This window comes from Calidris pugnax, unplaced genomic scaffold (genome assembly GCF_001431845.1).
Source record: "Calidris pugnax isolate Ruff unplaced genomic scaffold, ASM143184v1 scaffold21, whole genome shotgun sequence".
Lineage (NCBI taxonomy): Eukaryota > Metazoa > Chordata > Aves > Charadriiformes > Scolopacidae > Calidris > Calidris pugnax.
The window spans coordinates 4,256,025-4,275,787 of NW_015090770.1; the positions used below are offsets into that span (position 1 = coordinate 4,256,025).

At 41.9% G+C, this 19,763-nt stretch overlaps 1 protein-coding gene across 1 annotated transcript; it reads right to left on the minus strand.

Annotated features, from left to right (window-relative positions):
* Window positions 1-5,187: 5,187 nt before the first annotated feature.
* Window positions 5,188-19,733, minus strand: EAF2 (ELL associated factor 2). The gene is made up of 6 exons (XM_014939958.1): window positions 19,544-19,733; window positions 16,159-16,253; window positions 15,322-15,458; window positions 14,398-14,543; window positions 10,481-10,747; window positions 5,188-6,030 (listed from the first exon to the last, which is right to left on the minus strand). Exons 1-6 carry the CDS (start codon window positions 19,644-19,646, stop codon window positions 5,984-5,986), a joined length of 795 nt encoding a protein of 264 aa, XP_014795444.1. The 5' UTR covers window positions 19,647-19,733; the 3' UTR covers window positions 5,188-5,983.
* Between the last annotated feature and the right edge of the window lie 30 nt (window positions 19,734-19,763).

Genomic DNA, 19,763 nt, shown 5'->3' on the forward strand with positions numbered 1-19,763 from the left:
AGTGCGGGAGTGGAAGTTGTTCTACACTGAAGCACAAAAGCCTTTCCAGAAGAGTTGTTGAAGGACTAATTGCTAATTCCAAAATAGTTTGTCTGGCCCTGATGCTCCGAGTGACCCATTACCTTGTGCTGCCTCTGTTATGCCCTCATTATTCCAGCAAAATCAGCAACTGGCATGAAACCTGGTTTTATTTCAAGGGGGAATCTCAGTCGGAAATTGACATTTAAAACAACCTTAGCTTTTAGGAACACTTGGTGGTGGGAGATTTTTTAAAACTACCATGAATACTTGTATCAAAACCCTGGTGAAAGCCTAGATCTTTTCATAAATTGTCAACGTGCAGAGAGTCAGGTGTAAAAAGGAAATTGGTTAAGGGATGAGTTGGCATTTCAGGCTGCAACCTGTGTCTCTCTCAGAGCTGTGTATGAGAACGTCCATCAGTATTTATTCTGAAAGTCGTGGCAATGAAAAGGTGCAGGAAAAAGGGGGAGGGTTGCAGAGTTTATTGGAAACTCAATACATTGAGGATCTTAGAAAAGGTACAGCCAATTAGGTGAGCTCAGGTTTAATTCTGGTGGTTGCTAAGAGGAAGTCATTGTGCAACTGTTTTGCAAGAGCACTGAAACTGGTTGGACAAGATACACAGCATGTGGAAGTGAAACTAAAGAGATTAAAGAACAGTTTGGGTTGTTGTTGGGTCTTCTTTAATTACCTTTTTAAGACACTCCACTTTTCTTTAAACTTTAAATAACAACATGAAGAAGGCCTCGTCTCTTAGAGGAAGCAAATAATCCTCTGTCGTGCGTAAGCACACTTATGAGAACAAGCCAGGTATGAATTTTCAGGAGACAACCCAAGCTGCTCGGAAAAGAGGGCATATGGGAGATGAGAGATGGAGAACAGGTTCTGTAACAAGGGCCCCTGTTCAAAGCAAGTCAAGAGAGGTCCCAGCAGTTAACTCACCAGGTACGTGTTGTACACCAACACAGCCTTCTCTGTTGAATGAGAGGCTCCTTCATCTTTGCCTCTAACCTCCATTCCTCCCTCACCACAGCAGAGAGATTTGCTTTTCAGAGAAGGAAAAATCTGAGAACACACTCTATGTGTTCTTCTACACTTCTATACACGTCTATGGATTCAGCAAACCACAGAGACAACTAGAGCCCAAGCCCTGGCTGTTCCTGGCAGGCCAGATCCTTCACTACAGCAGACGTAGCATGGGTTATGAGAAAACTCTGTATGAAGTTGGTATCTCTGCTTAGGAGGTGAATAGTTCTTCCTGCTGACACAAACCCTGAGCTCTGAGTCTGTGCTTCAAGGGCTTTCCTCCAACGTGAGAGTCTGCAAGCAGTAAAACAGAAGCTGCAGTAGCAGATTCTTCAGAGCTTTCCACTAATTCACCCTGTTCCTGTGCATATAGCTGGTACGCAAGGAGCTGCTGCCTGCAAATACCCAAGCCATCGTGAATTATTCTTATGCAGGGGGACCAAGATCACTTGGGACATAACTGGTAACCAGTTTTAACAACCAGGAGAAGCTGTCACCACAGCTTCATTGAACTGGGCAGAGTAATAGCTGAGACACATAGGTCTTTCAGTCCTCCCCTCAGATGCTTATGACTACTCCTATCAAGTTTTTGGTCTAAACTGTGAAAGAAAGTATCACTTCACACTTTTTTCTCCTCATTTCAGTACATCTTCACCTTCTTTCTGGAAATAAGAAAATTTCCCCTACCTCCCACAAAGCAGCAGGAATATATATTATAACAAAATGTGACCACACTTATTTAAAACTTCTCTTTTCCTCATTCTACTTTTTACATCTCCCCAAAAAGTGGGTCTGAACTCTGTATCTACTTAAATTGCCCTCAGCACCTTACGTGGTTAGCTGTGTGACACCCAAAAGTGGTGGAATTCACATGTTCTGTGAGCATTCAGCCTAGGAGCTGTCATAAGCCAAGCCGTCCTCTTCTTTCTTCCTCTGTGCTTCTTCGTTTCTGTCCAGCCTAGGAATCCTCATCTCTTCTGTTTGAGAAAGATGCAACAGTCTGCGTGGCTGGTCTCAGAAACCTTCCTCTAGAAATTCTAAAGAAAATAAAAAGCGTTGGCCAGAAGGAATACAAATTTTTGTGGGTCAAAATCTTGAGAACCAAAGCGAACTGAGTTAAGCAAACAGATTATCTGAGACGATCTGCTCATGTTTGGTTCTCCAGAAGTCGGTCAAGAAAGACCCAGCAAATAATTCTTCTTAGAAATACTGTTGCTCTGTTCTCAAGATGATTCACTGTCTGTTCGTACAGAAGTGACTTAATGAAGTCCTTTAATCTGGAAAAGGTTATCTCCTGCCTTCCTCCAAAATGAAGAACAAAGGTCATGCAATGACGCTGATCTTATCAGGTGCCTTCACAATAAACTCCGCAACGAGCTGGGCTCCAGCTGATGCTGATATCATGATTTCCATGAGCAGCTGTTTTCAGTAATCCACACCTACCCATCAAAATCATTCCAGAGATTATGCGGGAAATGAGGTTATTACTTACCAAGGACATTGTATGGGGTTTGATGCTTATCATTGAGAACTTCCTAAATGCCCATTACAGTGTTGGGAGCAAGGATCTCAAGAGGGGATTACAGATAGACGGAAAACCGCAAGTAAATGGCAATTTCCATGTTAGTCCTGGAATCCAGGGGTGCCAGGGCTGCCCTGGAGAGATCACCTCAGCCTCTCCACGTGCCCAGAGGCAGGGTCCATGAAAAACAAGAACACAAAAATTTAGAAAAACTGGAAGCTGCCAGGCAAGGTAGTTATGATTGGTAAGCAGACATTATCACCATTTCAGGACTTAATGGGGGGTTGAATATGGCAACCCTGAAGAGGTAGTTACTAGACAAATTTTTGAAGTTTCCAGTTGTATTTGGAAGACATTTTTTACTTCTCAATGTAAGCAATACACAAACCTTTCTAAAATCCAAAGCATACACAATAGCTTAATTATAATGTTTGAAGAATACTTTAGTGTGGCATTATCTACTGCTTAGAGATACACACACACATTTTAAACCTCGGGACATGAAGACAAACAGCTGAAAGCAAAGGGATAGAACCAGATTAATTTCAGAAGACTATTTTGAAAGAGGTAGTCAGAGGTCATAGGAGCAGTGGTCATAGGAACCTGTAGGAGTGGCTGATTTTATTAATTGCTAGTTCAGTTTTACTCCTCTCATGTCAACTTTTTTTAAAGGAGAGGGAAAGAATTTTCAAATCAGGGTCCAAAAAAAAAATTTCCAAGACCAAAAAGACAACCCAATCTGGTTTTCTATTGTGAGAATACCCCTTATTCACGCTTCTAAATCTCCATGCCACCAACCACCCCCTCACCCCTGCCTTTTGAGAAGACCCTGCAGCAGGAGGCGTGGGGGCTCGGTGCTGCTCGGGGCACACAAACCAAGCCTTGGGGGAGGAAATACCCCCAGCGAGGCAGACATGAGATCCAAGCCAATCCCCTCTGTGCGGCGACGGGCCCGAGCACGCTCTTCAGCTCACTCACATATGTTTGACACTTGGGTGGAGAAGGGGAGGGGGATCACATACATTTGGGCTGGAACCAGCACACAGCGCTTTTTTCTTCACACATTTAAGGTCTGTTATCTTTTTTCCCCCTTATCTCTATAGGAACTCTGTTTCTTGTCTTGATATTTAAAGGGAGCCTTTCCTCAATTATCATCACACCTTTACATTTGACTTATTTATACGGGGTAGTGTCTGCCTGGCTGCTAATCATGTTGTACAGCGTGTTGTACAAAAGCTTAACCGAGACTCTCCCCACCCCAGAAAGCCCTCAACACAAAGATCACATCCTAAAGATAGCAGAGGCTTAGTTACAGTCCTGAGTCTCAGGAATCTGCTTTACTCCCAGAGCTGCATTCAAGCTGTACACACCGTTATATCCCAGGTAGGGTAGGTTGTACTCACCGGTTTTATCGCTGAAGGAGTGATTGTGATTCACAAGCGCACACACTCTCCATGACCTAGACCCTGGCCTGGGCAGTGCTTCCGCACATCCGCTCCCGTACGTCCCAAATACACTGTTATTCACAAAAACCAGCAGTGTTCTGGCTAGAATTAGGATTTAGAGCTGGCCTAAAGGAAAGCTTTGATGCCAATAAGCCACTGGGGACAGAGGGAAGGCACAAAGAGGACATTTCAGCTCAGGACACTGCATTATTGTGCACCCCTTTAGCACATAGGGCTGCTCTTAAGGTTACCTGGGACATCTCAGCTCCTCACATCACCCCCAGAGACTCTCCAGGTGCTCTGCCGGAATTCCCATACCATGCTCCACCAGAGAACTCCATGCCCTTTCCCTTGAGAGAGTGCCAAGTTATGACACAGCATCCTTCCTCAGGGCTGCTCATTGGCCCTTTTCTTCCCAAAGACCTGTTTGCCCATAGCTACTAACTTGAGCTTTGTTTTCTTTGAGTACAAACAAGAAAACATTTTGGTTCTTATGATACCAGCTTTAGGAAGCTGGAAGACGAGCAAGCTGTTACCTGGTGCAGAGCACTGCCATATTTTGGGGTACAGAGTGCAAGGAGGGGAAGCATCAGAAAGTTTCCAATGTTTCATTTCTGCCTGGTGGTACCAATAAACATTCCTTTGTGAGGGGTGGACATCATTTTGGCCTCTTAATCTGTCTAGAGGTAAGCACGGGCTGACTCTCGCAGCGCAGCCGAGGGAATAAGCCAGTCTAGTACCATCTATTGTATAAATTTATTGAGCGTGCATTTTTCCATGTCTGCACGTTCAGGCTTACATATAGAATTCAGCCCTCACAGTTTCGACACAGAGATGCGATTCCATCACTACAATCTAGCACAGGAGACTGCTGTGCAAGACTGAGCAGATTTATCTCATCAGAATTCAACCTACAGACATTTGCTAAGGTTTGTTAATTACAAAACTCTCCGGTAGTAAACTACAGGATGAAATCTGGACTCTTACCTGCAGTTCTTCAAGTCTTGAAATACAGTTTCACATAAGGAAAAAAATAAGACTAGGCAAACACCTTTTCTGCTCTAACACGGAATCATTAGCTACCATTTCACTGCTTGCTAGTTCTTTGCATGACTACTAGAAGTAGAAAGTGGAACTCTTAACGAGTAAAAAGAGACTCAGACACATGAAAATGATAAATATTGCTTTATTAAATTACTTTTATACTCCTACAAAGAAAATTTCTGATTTCTGTTACAGAATTAAATGAAAGAAATTCATTGCTGTCTCTGCAGTTACCTAAATTTAGATACAAAAAGGTTGTAAAAAGACCAGCCTATTCAAGTTACATAAAAAAGGCAGAGAAAAGACAAGTTCCCTTAGGAATCTTGAGGCTCAGAAATATAGAGTCCTATAATACAATGAAATTAAGAATTCAGCAATGTGTTGAACAATTGTAAACTGTAACTGCACTAGTGGACCACATTATTCAGCAGTTTCCTTAAAGGTACGAACTGTGAACTGAACAAAAAGCGTGGCTGACACAGCAGACCTCATTTAGTTGTTCTCCCTTTCACTCCCTCCGAGTAAAAGTTGTGAGATCAGCATTCAGCCTTTGAATGATAGGAAGGAAACTTGCCTCCATAAATATCAGAAATTTCTCCATTCCATAACTATTTATATAAAGTAACTAGCTGTTACAAATCAGTTTCAAGTAAAACAGGTGGCTGAGGCAAAAAAATAATCAAAATCAGATCATACACAATTTTACTGTAAATACAGTAATTTGAAAGATAAACACATAACCCTAGCACTGACAGGATATCAATGCTGCCGTATTATAGACATGATGTGTCAGTAGAAAATTAGGATGTCTATTATCAAAAATCGAGGACATTCATTCCAGTCTCTGGTAATCTAATCTTAGTGCAAAACAGATGCTAAGACATATTTAGCAAAAAAGGTGATACACTTAAGGCCAAAAATTTGTTTAGTCATCACTATCGCTTCCAGATTCACTCAGCTGCAAGTCATTTCCTAGAAGAGAGAGAGTCATCGTATTAGTCATTTTCAAGGAAATACTTTTTTTCCCTTTCCCAATTAAAGGCTCACAAAAACTAATACCAAACAGGGCAGGGGGATTGGACAAGGTGATCTTAAAAGGTCCCTTCTAACCCAAGCTATTTTATGAGAAGAGAATAAATAGGTGTAGAAGCCAACTCCCCAGTGACAGAACTTTAGAGAGATCACTTTTCTACAATTTTACAATCTTGGCAAGGAAGCCATTAGCTCATTAGCCACAAGCACACTTATTTAATACCACCAGATCACAAAAGACAACACCTAGCTATCTTTGCCACCCACATTTTCATGCTTCATAAGTGGGAAAACTGCTGGTGAATGCAGTTTTGTGAAAAACGAGTTGTGTTTTTTTTCAACACACATCTGAATGCTACTCAGCTGCGCTTGAAAACAAAGTGGTGTCTCAATCAAGAGCAGCAGCTCTTTGATGTGCCATTTAAAGATGTATCAGTGACCTACTATTTCAAACAGGTTTTGGAACAAGTGAACAAACAAAACATCAAAAGAGATTTTACACAGCACTTTAATTTGGTGGCTATACATACATTTCAAAACGGGGAAGCAAGAAGAAAGGCTACATCATGCTTGCAATGGATGTCCATAAGGGAATCTTTCCAGGCTGACAGATAACTAACAAAAAAAAATCCAGGAGCGTGCTATACAGAATCTACAGCATATCTAGCAACTTCCCCCACATTTTTAAGCATTTCTTCCAAGTATTATGCTTTTATTCACACCTCCCCTGCCAAACAGCCATTTAAAAAAAGAAAAAAAAGGAATGCATCTCAGACTGTGTTGTGCAGAAAGGGCCTAAAAAGCAAAGAAAAAAAAAAATAATCACTGAATTCACACTATTTTCACATGCCTTTTCCTCAGCTGCAGCACCTTTCACTGATCACTTTTGCAGATGGGTAAAAAAAAGTCACCTCGGGAGGGTAAACCCGACAAGACCCACAAATTGGATCTGTTGCTGTCAGACATGTCACTGCTGCCAGAACACTGAAGGTTTTAACGTGGCTGCATTTGGCCTGCCTTTATTTTCCACCATGTCATCACTAAAGCTTAGAAAGCAGCACATGATTCTCTGCCACAACACAGGAAACACTTTTATATAAAACAAGAATTGTGAAGATGGCCGTTTCCAGCAATCTTTAAGGCATTACTGTAGATAATTTTTTTTCAATCCTCTATACAGAGGCAATATTTACAGCCATTCTATTTTAATATAAATTTAAAGAGCAATTATGGAAGAACAAAATAATCTGTCAATAATTATTCAGGACAATATATTATCCTAAGAAATAATATTTCAAGCCAGAGATTGGCATTAGTAATAATGATAATTGATAAACTTGCCATAAAAAACTCATGCATTTATCACTCAAAGGAAATCTTACAGTGAATTCTTCGAAATCCCAGCCCTGTTATACACTACCTACTTCAGGAGAGGACTGGGAGTACGAACAGGAAGATAACCTTCCAAACAGTGATCCTGCAGCCTTCAAAAGTTATTTCAACATAGTTAATAGAAATTACACAAACCCTATAACACCAGCCAAAAATACCAATGCTTGTGAAAACCAGCAGATGGGAGAAGCAAGAACTCCAAGTTCCAGAGTCAGAAATAATGCATCAGGATTTACTTCAGGGAAAACTGTCTGCCCCATTTTTATATCCCTATCTATAAAAGACACCTTCAGAGAGGTGGCAAAATAACACAAACTCGAGTTGGTAGTTTTCAGATGGGTTTGGTGCAGGAATGGAAAGTTCATTTAACTAGAACCCAGAAGAAACATCTAGACTCTACTGTACTTCTAAGACAGCAATAAAGTGGGGAAAACTGTTGCATTCAGTGTTCACAGTGCCAATTGTTTATTAGCAAATGGAGAAAATAGATTGCACTGAAAATTATGGTATTTCCTACATTTTTAAATCAGTGAATTTAATACATTTAATTGAATTCTTGCCAGTTATAGGTCACTCCTGTGAGTTTCCCCATCCCCTGTGTTTCAAATATCTCAGTGGTCACACCAACACCAAACTAATACAAGGGAAAATAATTTCCTGACTCTCTGCTTGTAGCAGCACCAAGTACCAAAAGAAATGAAGTTGTGCTGAATACTACATACATAACACAAGGCCCCGGAATAGCCCATCTACACTGTTTTTTCTTTGGAAAATTGCTTTATTTAACTTAACTCTGTTTATACAAAAAATAGACATAAAGCAACCTATGATGAAACATTTACAAAGAAAAGATTCACTGGTGTAAACATTTACGAGTTTTGTTATAAGGCAAGTTTGAGCCTATATAATCCAGCTTCTGAAGACAGAAAGGGGAAGAAGCAGTATTTTGGGGGTGAGGGGTAGCCTTGAGCCCCAAATTCCTGAGGAAGTAGATCATGTATATCTGACAGAAGTATTTGGTTACCATGCTCTAGACACCACCTCCTGTGTTTTCCAAGTTCCATAAAACCTCAGCTGTACGATTTCTACACACAAGATGAAACTCTGCTCTCTGAGCCTTCCCCCAGCCTTCTGCCTGCGCACAGCAAGCCACAGGAAAACTCCACTAATTACCCAGAGTGACCCTCATTCGACAGGGGTGCAGAAAACCAGTCGCGCACAAAAGTGGTCAAACCTCAAAACAGGATTAGACAAGCAAACAGCTTGTGCTGACATTTGTTGATTCGATATTTTATTTTTGTAAAACATTATTTGAGATGGAAGAAATGACTGTACAGGACCCCAAGTGAGAATTCTTGCCATTCAAGCTAGAACCATGTGCTATCCATTTATTTTCTTCAGGTTTTGCTTTCCTGCCAAATTCCCACAGCAAGGGAGCTAAAGAAACACAGTCTCCTTAACTGTTTTGATCTTTGTCTAGCTGAAATGTATTTCAAGTGTTAACTATACTAGAAATGGGAAGCAGAATCATTTTAAACAGTAAATAGATCTGTAACCATAAACTAAGTAAATGGGATTAAGCTAAAGATCTAGGCAACCTCAGATAGTCAAGCCAAGGGCTCGATGCCACAGAGGTTCTACCTGTCAACATGGTTCTTGAGCACCATCAAGCCACCAACTTCCTCTGTAGCAGTTTTGATGTTGTCATGTTTCAAGCAGCATTTTCTCACTATGACTGTTGGAACTGAGGGACCTGGCCACCTGTACTTGTAAGTGTATTTCTCAGTGGAAGCTTCGCCAGCTGGGATTCTGTCACTGGGGATAGAGCTTAATCTCGTTTTCGTAACAGTTTTATTTAAAGCATGAAGAACGGGAAATCCCATTTGTGAATAAGGGTTGAAATAAATGGCACACTCTAAAGTTACACAAATTATAAACATGAGATATTGTTCTCTACAGTGACAGTCAAATGAAAGCAGCATTTAGTCCTTTGCACACGAAGTCACAGGACTTTTTAGTTGATGTGGTACATAAATAACTAGCACAGATATTTAATTAAGTATTTAAATACTAGGTACAAAAAAACCCTGTTCATTAAGTACTGAAATAAAAGTAGATCTGCCAGAATCTAAAACTTCAGTATAACAATTTTACATATAAATGATAAACTTTAAAGATCTTAGGCTGCAAACCAGGACTGATGGGAATCTCTTCAAACCAGGAGCCTGCAGCTAAGCACCTAATTAAAAGTGTAATAGTTTTTGAAGAGTCATCGTAGCCAAAAACTCACTTCTATGTCTGAATATTCCTACTATTTAGGTAACAAACTTAAGATTCTCTGCCTAGTGGGATTTGGGTTTTTTTGGTCCAAACTCGCCTTTTTTTGGATACCACCAAGCATGCAGTTCCAGGCTGCACAGTAACCACTTCTAGAAGAACATCACAGCTACTCTTCAAATTACATTTTTAGTTGCCTGAATGTGTAGACCAAGATATTATCATCTGAAAGCAAATCGCCTCCTTCCTCATATGCAAAGGGCAGTTTTGCCATGCTGTCCAGTGGAACAGTGCCATGAATAATAGTAACTGGAGTAGCTAAAAATACACCATCTCTTCTGTAATTCAGAGCACTGACAGTATAGTATCTTTCCCATAGTTCTACCCAAGAAATTATAAGCATATGTTTGGGGAGTGCCCTGTTAGTTCAAGTATTTTCAATACAAAATTACTGTTCTCTAATCGCAACGTATATAACTGGGAGGAAGCCAGAAGAGCTTAGGAAACATTTTCAACTGCATCAGCTTTAATTTAATATCTCCAGGGACCAAGGCCCTTCTAACCCAGTGTCTAATTCAGACCGCTGCTGAACAATCAAACCCTAGCATCACTTCCCACAGTTTTAATTATAACAGAGACATACTTAAAAACAATATGGTTTCCTTTCAGAATCTTGATGTCTGGAATGGTGCACTAAGAAAAGAACAGCCTTTGTACTTACGTAGTGTATTCATCATATGACCACTGCTCTCTTGGGATCTGTTATGACTGGCATCTTTGTCAGGGGTAGCCTGTTGTGGGATGGCAGACACAGTAGGCTGTGGCTGCAGATACGGCATCGACATCGGAAGAGAGGGCTTCATTTCCTCGTCTTCAGAATCACTAGAACTATTTTCACTACTTGAGGAAGAGGACGAAGAACTTTTCGAGTCAGATGAACTATCAGAGCTACTCAGCTGATCCATGATACTGGCTTCTGCTTTTAGCTCTGCAAACAACATGATTTGTTTCTCAGTTAACATTCTTCATAATTGAAATTTAAGGAGGGGAAAAATACTAAGAAAAAAAATCCACAACAGAAATCAAGTACACACATTATAGCAACTAAAAATCCAAACACAACCAAACCCAAAAGTCTCCAGAACAAAGAAAAGGGCACATGCAAGCATCCAGCCTGTCATGTGGTTTTCTCCTTTCGTAGCTTGGGCACTTTCTCTCTTTCAAGCCAAGCGTCAGAACAAGGGTGACTGTGAACCCAAATGCTAAGCCCACATTCCACAGGCTAGTGCATCCCACAGAGCCTTTAATTTCTGCAACCAGCAAGTCTTCTGCATTTTCCTTAGCACCCCCAAAGATGCCTTTCACTGACTAAAGCCTGCAGTTACAATCACACAGATAAGTTAGATGTTAAGGTGTCTGCAAAACGCCTCCCAGCAGTTCAACATTACCATCAATACACGTTCGGACTATCTGACATTTTGCTCAAAAGCAAGTTAAGCATGAAGAATATCCAAAGGAACCAACCACAGTATACCATTAGCAAAATTTCACCAAATCCTTGTTTCTGTTTATAGATTTGGGGCAGGGAGGGACGCCAGAACAACAAGAGGTAGAAACACTGGAAATTAACAGATGAAACTGACTCAACCAACTTGCACTCTTGATGAAACAATTCATGTGAGTACAGTAATATTTAGGAGAGTATGACTGGATAGATCATGCTGCACAGCACACATTTTTGATATATACTAGCTGAAGTCCAACATACAGAGGAAGTTAAGGTTTGCAGAAAGGATACACATAATAATTGTGCAAAATAGGGGTGCTGCTGAAGTGGGAATTCTTAAACACATCACTGAATTGTGGTGGATGGAGATTTTATACAGTGACTTGAGAAGTTACCCGGAGTACAGAAGTTCATCATCATTATAGAGGATTGTAACTGCCCAGACATTTGTTAAGATGGTGTAACAAGCATTTGGAATCCTTTGGGAACAGCTTTGATACAGCAAACATAAAAAGCAAGTAGGAGAGCTGCTCATCTCACTTCAAATTTACCCAATACAGAAGAACAGGTTGAAGATGAAAGTCACCAAGATGCAAGATGGCTCAGAGCTTAATCAAGAGAAGAAGGGAGAAAAAAAAGAATAAGCTTCAACACAAGAGTTCCATGAAGCCTTCCAATTCAGAGTTATCAAAGGCCACTCTAAAGGAAAGGTGCTTCGACCAGTCAGCCTTGTCAACGGCCAGTCTAAAGGAAAATGGTGTTCAGGAAAAATGCCACCTGAAATAGTGCAGCTATGGCTACAAGGACAAACTGACCCAATGCCAAGGAAGAACAGAAAAAAAAACAGACCACACTGGCCGACTCAAACATAAGGAAAGAGAAGGGGAGGGGAAGAAAACAACAAAAAAAATAAAATGGAAGCATCCTCATATTACTAAGGACATGTCTAAGAGAACAGCTTAAGGACAGAAGGACAGAAAAGGTAAGGCAAAAATTAAGATGCAGCTAGCAGAATGATCAAAAAGCAATGCAGAAAAGGTAAGGCAAAAATTAGGATGCAGCTAGCAGAATGATCAAAAAGCAATTTCAAAGTTAATTCTAGAGAAGAAAGGCCAAAGAAACAACTGATCTACTACACATCTGGAGCTGTAAAATAACTGAAAGATACCACTCAAGTCCTATGCACTTAATTCCACTTTCTCCCTGCTCTCACTAATGTCTAATAAGGCAAAAACGTTAAGTGAAAGGATAACAGTTAATACCAAAAACTGAGGAATTAGCTCTCTCCCTTGTATTTTGACATATTTTAATCTGACAGAATTTAAAGTATTTTCTAGCAGTGAAAGAAGGTCTATACGTATATCAGAGGACAAAGGTAGAGTGATCTTTCCCCCACCCAAGAAAACAAAATTAGTAACAAGTTCAAGGTAGTGTACTTAAGCAGGAATAGTCAGTTACACAACCATGGGATGAAGAATGAGCAAGCAGACAACTCTTCTGAACAGTCTGTGAGTTACAGTGGGTCACCAGGCACAGTTCTACCACACTGTGCTGGTGTGGAAGTGACAAGCATTACAATGGGACATGACACCGTTTGGTCTTTGCCTATAAAGATGAATAGTGCCTGTACAACAGTCTTCTTGCTCAACACGACACTGCTAAAACCTTAGCTGAAACAGTAAATATATTTAGGCACTATACTTCAGTTTTTGGATTCATCATAAGATAGCTAAAGGAGAGTGATGGTGAATCAGGGATCTAGAAAACTTCTAAGGAAAGACTGAACCAGCCGCCATCATTTTGCACAAAGAATGAAAAAGACATAGCAGCTTCTGAGTACGTGAGGGACTGCTCAAAAGCAGCAGAGTAACCTGGTCTATACTTGCATAGGAAACATAATAGTAGTAATGGGCTTACTGTCAGATTATTTATTAGGAAGAACCTGAATAGTAAGGAGAGTAAAGCCCTGGAATTGATTGCCAGAGAGAATACAGGATCTGTTGCTGGAAGACTTTTAGAACAGGTTAAAAAATTATGTAGAAATCTGACTTTAAGACAGAAGGATGGACTAGATGACTTTAAAAGGTCCCTAACATCTCTATTTGTCAGTTATTCCACATTCTTAAGGAGTACTCACAATTGAACTGGCACTCTGCACAAGAGTTTGATACACATTGGCAGCCACTTTGGTGACTTGCAATATATTTGACACCACCATCTCCTCCAAAATAACAGACCACCAAGAAAAAGTATTTTATTCCATGTGCTCAAGTACTTCTTCCTCTTTGCAACCTTAGACGCACTCTAGCACTGCTCTGTAGTATAGATTTCTGGTCAGAGCTTAAGACCAAAATGGAAAAAAAACAACAAACCCAAACTTCATAATTATACATCTAAAAAAAAAAAATCTGTTTAGAGGAATTCAGAACATCTTGGGAGGCAGATGTCAATTCCAGTCAGTGAAACTGCCACCTGTCAGCATTTCTGTAGTAAGTAATTACCACCTGCCATCTTCCTCATCCTTCAAAAGGAAATAAGGCCTCCCATTGAGTAAAATACAAGTGTTGCACCAAACCAGAGCAACCTCTCAAGAATACAGTACATAGCACTGTTCAAGAGTTGCCTTATGCAGTTTTTAGCTGTCTTTTCCATTGGAAACTCATCTTTCACAAGGTCTTATCCAGTAATTTTAGAAGTATTTTGAGTTGTAAAGCACTGTAACTTGTACGTTTGCTGAGTGCCAAGAAAGAATGAGGAGTGATGTCAAAATGAAGTGACTCAGTTGGTTCCAGTGCCACAAGACAACTGACTATATACTCGATTAAAGTAGCAGCAGAAGACAGAATCAAGGGGAGAGGGCAGTGGGACTCTTGCCATTATTAAGCCTAATGGTTCATCTGATTTTTTTACCTTAGCAAGTTTAAAATACTTCTTTGTTACCACCTGAGTCAGAGTGGTCATTTCCTTATCAGGGTAAACTGCTTACACAATCAGCTTCCAGCATGAATCTCAAAATTAAAAAAAAAAAACAACCACAAAACAAAACCAACCAAACAAAAATCCTTGACTCTTAAAAACTAATTGACAGTTGAGAGCAAAGTTTCTGGAACTTCTGTGCCAGTGAAGCTCACCTCGTTCAATATCATCCATAGGAGAAGATGGAAATATCTTTTCTTTTGGTGGAGAATTTTTAACGTTGTTTGGAACCTTAGTTGCATTTCGCATTTGCTGCTGTTGCTGTTCTATGCGAGACTGGACTTTACTACTTCCTTCAGCTCTGTGTGTAAAAGCAAGAGATTTTTAATTACTAGAAAGTGCAAGGAAACAGGCAACAATACAGGTGACACGGTATCTTGAGTTATGGAATTATTTGTCATGCCTTTCTAAATAGCACCATTAGATTTCTAGCTACATTATTATACTGCCATATATAGATGTATTAAAAATTGTTTTTTAATACAGCGCTAATTACTTTTTAACCCTTTGCTTTGTTTTTATACCTAGCTACCCAAGATCATGTACTAATAATTCCACACTTATGTGGACTCAGCATCAAAAAAAAATAATCAAAAGCTTAGTGTGAGAAAAACAAGCCATTAATATTATTGAAACATGTCCAAAAAATTACCTTTTTTATTTTCTCATTTAGAAGTCAGAAGACAGCAAGCAAGCTACTTTACAAACAGATACTATTCACCGCTTCTATACTCATCAGAAAATAGTTCCCATCTCTTTCAACAATGTGACAGTTTTTACTTTAAAAAAAATTAAAAAAAGAAATCCCATTTCTTCCACTAGTCAAGACTCGAAAGCTGTGCAGTCAGTGTATTTTAAAAAAAAATCCCATTTCTTCCACCAGTCAAGACTCGAAAGCTGTGCAGTCAGTGTGCTGAGGAAGGAGGCTTTTCACTCTATTGAACAAGGCCAAGTACTTTCTAAAAAATGACATTTAGCTAAAAATAGCAATGGGTAGTCCTGCATCTCAATTTAGACTGGGTAACAAATCAATTTTCACAATGACTAAAGCACAGTTGTTTCTCCTGCAAATCACCCACCTGGTTTTTTTCACAGTGATGTTGCTACTAAGTTTCTCTAGGCGACATTCTCCAGTGTCATGGTTGATAATTAAGATACATTCTTTTAGGTAAGGCTTCTTTGAGCCCTTGAACACAGTCACTGGTGGAGTTGAGCCCTATTAAATCAGAAGTCCAGTAAGTGTTACTCATGTTACTCCTGTAGTCTTTTTCCTTTTTTCCCCCTTAAAAACAGCAATCCACCACAGTGATGACAAGTTCCCTACAAGTGATCATTTCTAGCCTTTAAAAATGTTATCAGTTAATTCAAATTAGATTCACAGTAGCCATGATCAAAAGCAGCTGGTGTTTGACTGGCACAGGATTTCACCCAGCTTAGCTTAGTTTGAAACTGATTAAATGCTTATTTCCCAATGAGAGCATGCTCACTGTAGGACTCCTTTTTCCAAAAAGGGTTTCAGTTGCCGTATCAGCAGAGCAGTAAAGCATGGCAGGTAGTAAATTTTCCCTTTCCAGTCTTTCCTGCTTGAGAACTGCATGCACTAGAGCAATAAATACCAAGGGGAAACTTGCACTGCCAACATCCACATGAAGCTTTTCTGTGTACGCAACACTTCTGGGTCATCCTACAGCATATTTCCAGTGTGGTGAATACACTTAAAGCTACAGCGCTGCTGTTTAACCTTCAGGTCTTTTGTAATTTTACACTCTTAGAGCAATTGTTTTTCTACTCTAAAAATCACACAAGGATCTCTGGAACAGCACTGAAACTTCATGCCCTTCTATATTCAGTATACACTTATGCCAACAAAGTACATCCTTCCCTTATGCCCACCACTCTTCAGCCACCCCACTCACCTCAATATTTGGCAGTGTTATTGTCACCTGTTCACCTTTGCCAACTTCAAGGTCTCCTTCACAGGACATATCAATAGATGCAGGCTTAAAGTCATCTAAAGATAAAAACAAACTGGATTATTTACAGGCTTTTCAGGAATCTTATAAATCATAGAATGGTTTAGGTTGGAAGGGCCCTTAAAGATCATCTAGTTCCACCCCCCCTGCCATGGGCAGGGACCCCTCCCACTAGAGCAGGTTGCTCAAAGCCCCATCCAGCCTGGCCTTGAACACCTCCAGGGATGGGGCAGCCACAGCTTCTCTGGGCAACCTGTTCCAGTGCCTCACCACCCTCACAGTAAAGAATTTCTTCCTGATACCTAATCTAAATCTCCCCTCTTCCAGTTTAAAACCATTACCCCTTGTCCTGTCACTGCACTTCCTGACAAAGAGTCCCTCTCCAGCTCTCCTGTAGGCTCCCTTCAGATATTGAAAGGCTGCTATAAGGTCTCCCCAGGGCCTTCTCCAGGCTGAACAAGCCCAGCTCTCTCAGCCTGTCCTCATAGGGGAGGTGCTCCATCCCTCTGATCATCTTCATGGCCCTCCGCTGGACCCATTCCAACAGATCCATGAATGTAGACACCTTTTAATTGCAGTTGGAGGCTATTAAGTTAAAGCCTTTTTTGCCAGTGTGTCATCTACCACTCCCCTGAGCAGATCATTCCATAAGTCAGTAGAATTCAGTCAAGATGGTTCTCCCTCAAGATCCAGTATACATGTTAACACCTTTTAGTTAAAATCAGAAAAATGCTTTTAGGTTTTAATGGTTAAAGTGGTTGAACGAGCTGTGTTAGATTTCAGAAGATAAATCCTCACGTGACTACTATCAGTAAAATAAACAAATAGCTCTTGAAATTGTCCAAAACATGGGAGATATAGACAAGTGACTGAAAATGTGAAGGACATCAATCCTCAATATAAATTTCTGATTTTACCATAACATCCATGCCAGAAGCTGACCAAAAGTTAAGTTTCAGTATATTTATTTTTGTCAAAAGTGAAATTACTTCCCAATTAAATATTGATTTCCTTTTTGGTTTTGTGTTTTGTTGGTTTTTTTTTTCCCCCAAACATCTAAAGTATTGATTAAAATAAGTTTTAAACAAAAGAAGTTATCAATTTCTGGTCCTTTTCAAAAACCTGAGACATTAAAAAAAATGAGCACGTGTTCAGGCACCAGCGTTGCAACTATGCAACATTATCTATAAAACAGCATTTCCACCACAAATGAATTGGGAAGGGCTGCAGCCAGGAGGCCTGCCTGCGCAGATCTAGGGAGATAGGACGGCATCAAGAGGCTCTGCGAGGCACGTGGTAACACATGTGGGTTTGAACCCGTGGTTCCACATGCAGGCAGAGGGCCAGCCTTGGGATGTCCAGTGCCCTGCCTCGCACGCTGGGGACTGGCACCCTGTCGCAGCTGAAGAGAGGCACAGAGGGACCAGGTGTGTAAAGGGGACCCATTAGATGGCACGCTCCCTAGCCACGGCACGTGCTGCTTGCCTCACAGCCTGTCACGTCACCCGCTGCCGGTCACGGGTGGCAGCACTCTGTTACAGCTGGGGAGCTTCCCAGTTCAGGAACACGGCCTGCAACCCACGGGCCAGGTGGCACAGACCACAGCTGGGAACTGTGGCTCCAGCCTGCACACCGACCGGGCAAGAAAACCAAGCTCCAGGAGCTGATGGGCAGGACCACGCACGCAGCAGAAGGCTTTGAGCTAAGGCACAGGTAACAGGCCCTGCCAACCTTGTTTGCCGCAAAACCCCACATGTCGTCTCTTACAGGGATAAGCATACAATAGTTCTGAAGTTTCTCATCAAAATAGAGAATGTTTGTTCCAATACACGGCCACTGGGTGGTTAATACTTTAGAAAAATTAGGATAGTGATTCCAGTATCCACAAACAGACTTCTGATCTTAACTTTTAACCAGCTGATGTCTTTCCCTTTACTCATTTGTTAACAAAAACTTCAGGTGCAGAGAAGCTCTGCATTTCACAGAAGCGGTGAATGTGCCAGTTTCTGTGTCTCATTTGCTGGAAAGGAAGAGAGATTTCAAAACAGATTTCAGAATAATTCATCAAATTACAGGAGTCAGCAAGAAATCATAAGGGCAGAAGGTACCAGACGTGGTTTTTAGTCCTCTTTAAAATTAGGGTAAATTTCAAGTTACAGCATTTGTTTAAATCCATTTATAGCTTTTGCCTGCTCCTTCCCCTTTCCTCCCCTCCCACAGCTGCAGACAATCCTACTGAGTGCCATTCCATTTGCTCACAGAAAGCACATTACCCATCTCACTGCACTGCGTGAAAGCATACGGGACATTCTCCAGAGAACGTATGCGAGACTGAATCTTGGGGATCGGTCTATAAATAATGAGACATCAAAACAAGAAGCAGCAGTCCTAAATTACCAGAACTATAATCCTGAGAGCATTTGTTTCCTAGCTACCCTTAGAATCTTTGAGCACACACCTCTCTAGATAGTAATTATGTACTCAGGGAGGGTACACTAGCTTTGTGATTAATACTGCCTTTAACCTTTGATTGCTGAATTCTACTTAACTTCTAAAAACTAAGCACAAGGAAAGAGGGCAAAGCCAGAGGTTCAGCCCAGGTTGGTTTTCAGCAGAGACGCGATGCTGGATGCCAAAGGTATAAAAAGCAAAGTTAGTGCCCAGAAAGCAGCAAGGGGCAGCACTGGGATATAATGGCCATAGCAGCAACATGCTCTCAGGAGGAAATGAAGCCTAGTCCTCCCCGCATTGCTCCCAATATCCACAGGGATATCGGTACCCCCAGGAGCAAAGGAAACACCATCTGCCCCACACTGCTCCTAATATCCACAGGGACATGGGGACCCTAGGAGCAAATGAAGCCTGATCTGCCCCACGTCGCTGCCAACATCCACACCCCGGCAGCAAACGAAGCCTGATCTGCCCCACGTTGCTCCCAATACCCCCAGGGCTATTGGCACCCCCAGCCACAGGGACTCGGTTCCCGGCTGTGCCCACACCCCTCAAAGATCCCGACACGAAGACGGGCGACTCATATCACCTTCCCCTACTTTGCTTGTGCAGCTGACTGACACTCCAGCTCCCCGGTCGCCTTGCCACGCCACGCCATGCCCTCCCTCACACCGATACCCGCCCCCTGGGCCTGCCAGCAAGGCCAAGCCGGGCCACGGCACCTGCCCGGTCAGCGCTCCCGCCCCTCAGGGGACCGGTGGGCCTGGAGGGGGAGGCCTGGGTACCCCCGCCCGGTAGCACCCAGTTCCCCTCCCCGGGCCCACCGGTCCCCTGAGGGGCCGCCTGCCCCGAGGCGCTGCCCCAGCCCCACGCTCACAGCGGACGGTGTGGAAGGCGCAGCGCGGCTGCTTCTCGAAGCTCTCGCCCAGCTTCAACACCCGTTCCTTGGGGTCGAACAGCGACGGGACCGCTCCGTTCATCGCGGCGGCGGCGCCTCACACCAGCCCCCCTCAGACCATGGCGAGCCCGAGCGGCCCCCGCCGCTGCCACCACCGCCGTCGTCCCCGAACATCCCTCACAGCGCCCCGGGCACGCCC

Excerpts from the sequence above, each read along its gene's own strand:
- EAF2 (XM_014939958.1), bottom strand. The coding sequence starts at position 19,646 with ATGAACGGAGCGGTCCCGTCGCTGTTCGACCCCAAGGAACGGGTGTTG. Across the intron at positions 10,748-14,397 it reads TATGGATGATATTGAACGAG|AGCTAAAAGCAGAAGCCAGT; the intron begins GTGAGCTTCACT and ends TGTTGTTTGCAG. Across the intron at positions 6,031-10,480 it reads TCATATGATGAATACACTAC|GAAATGACTTGCAGCTGAGT; the intron begins GTAAGTACAAAG and ends TCTCTCTTCTAG.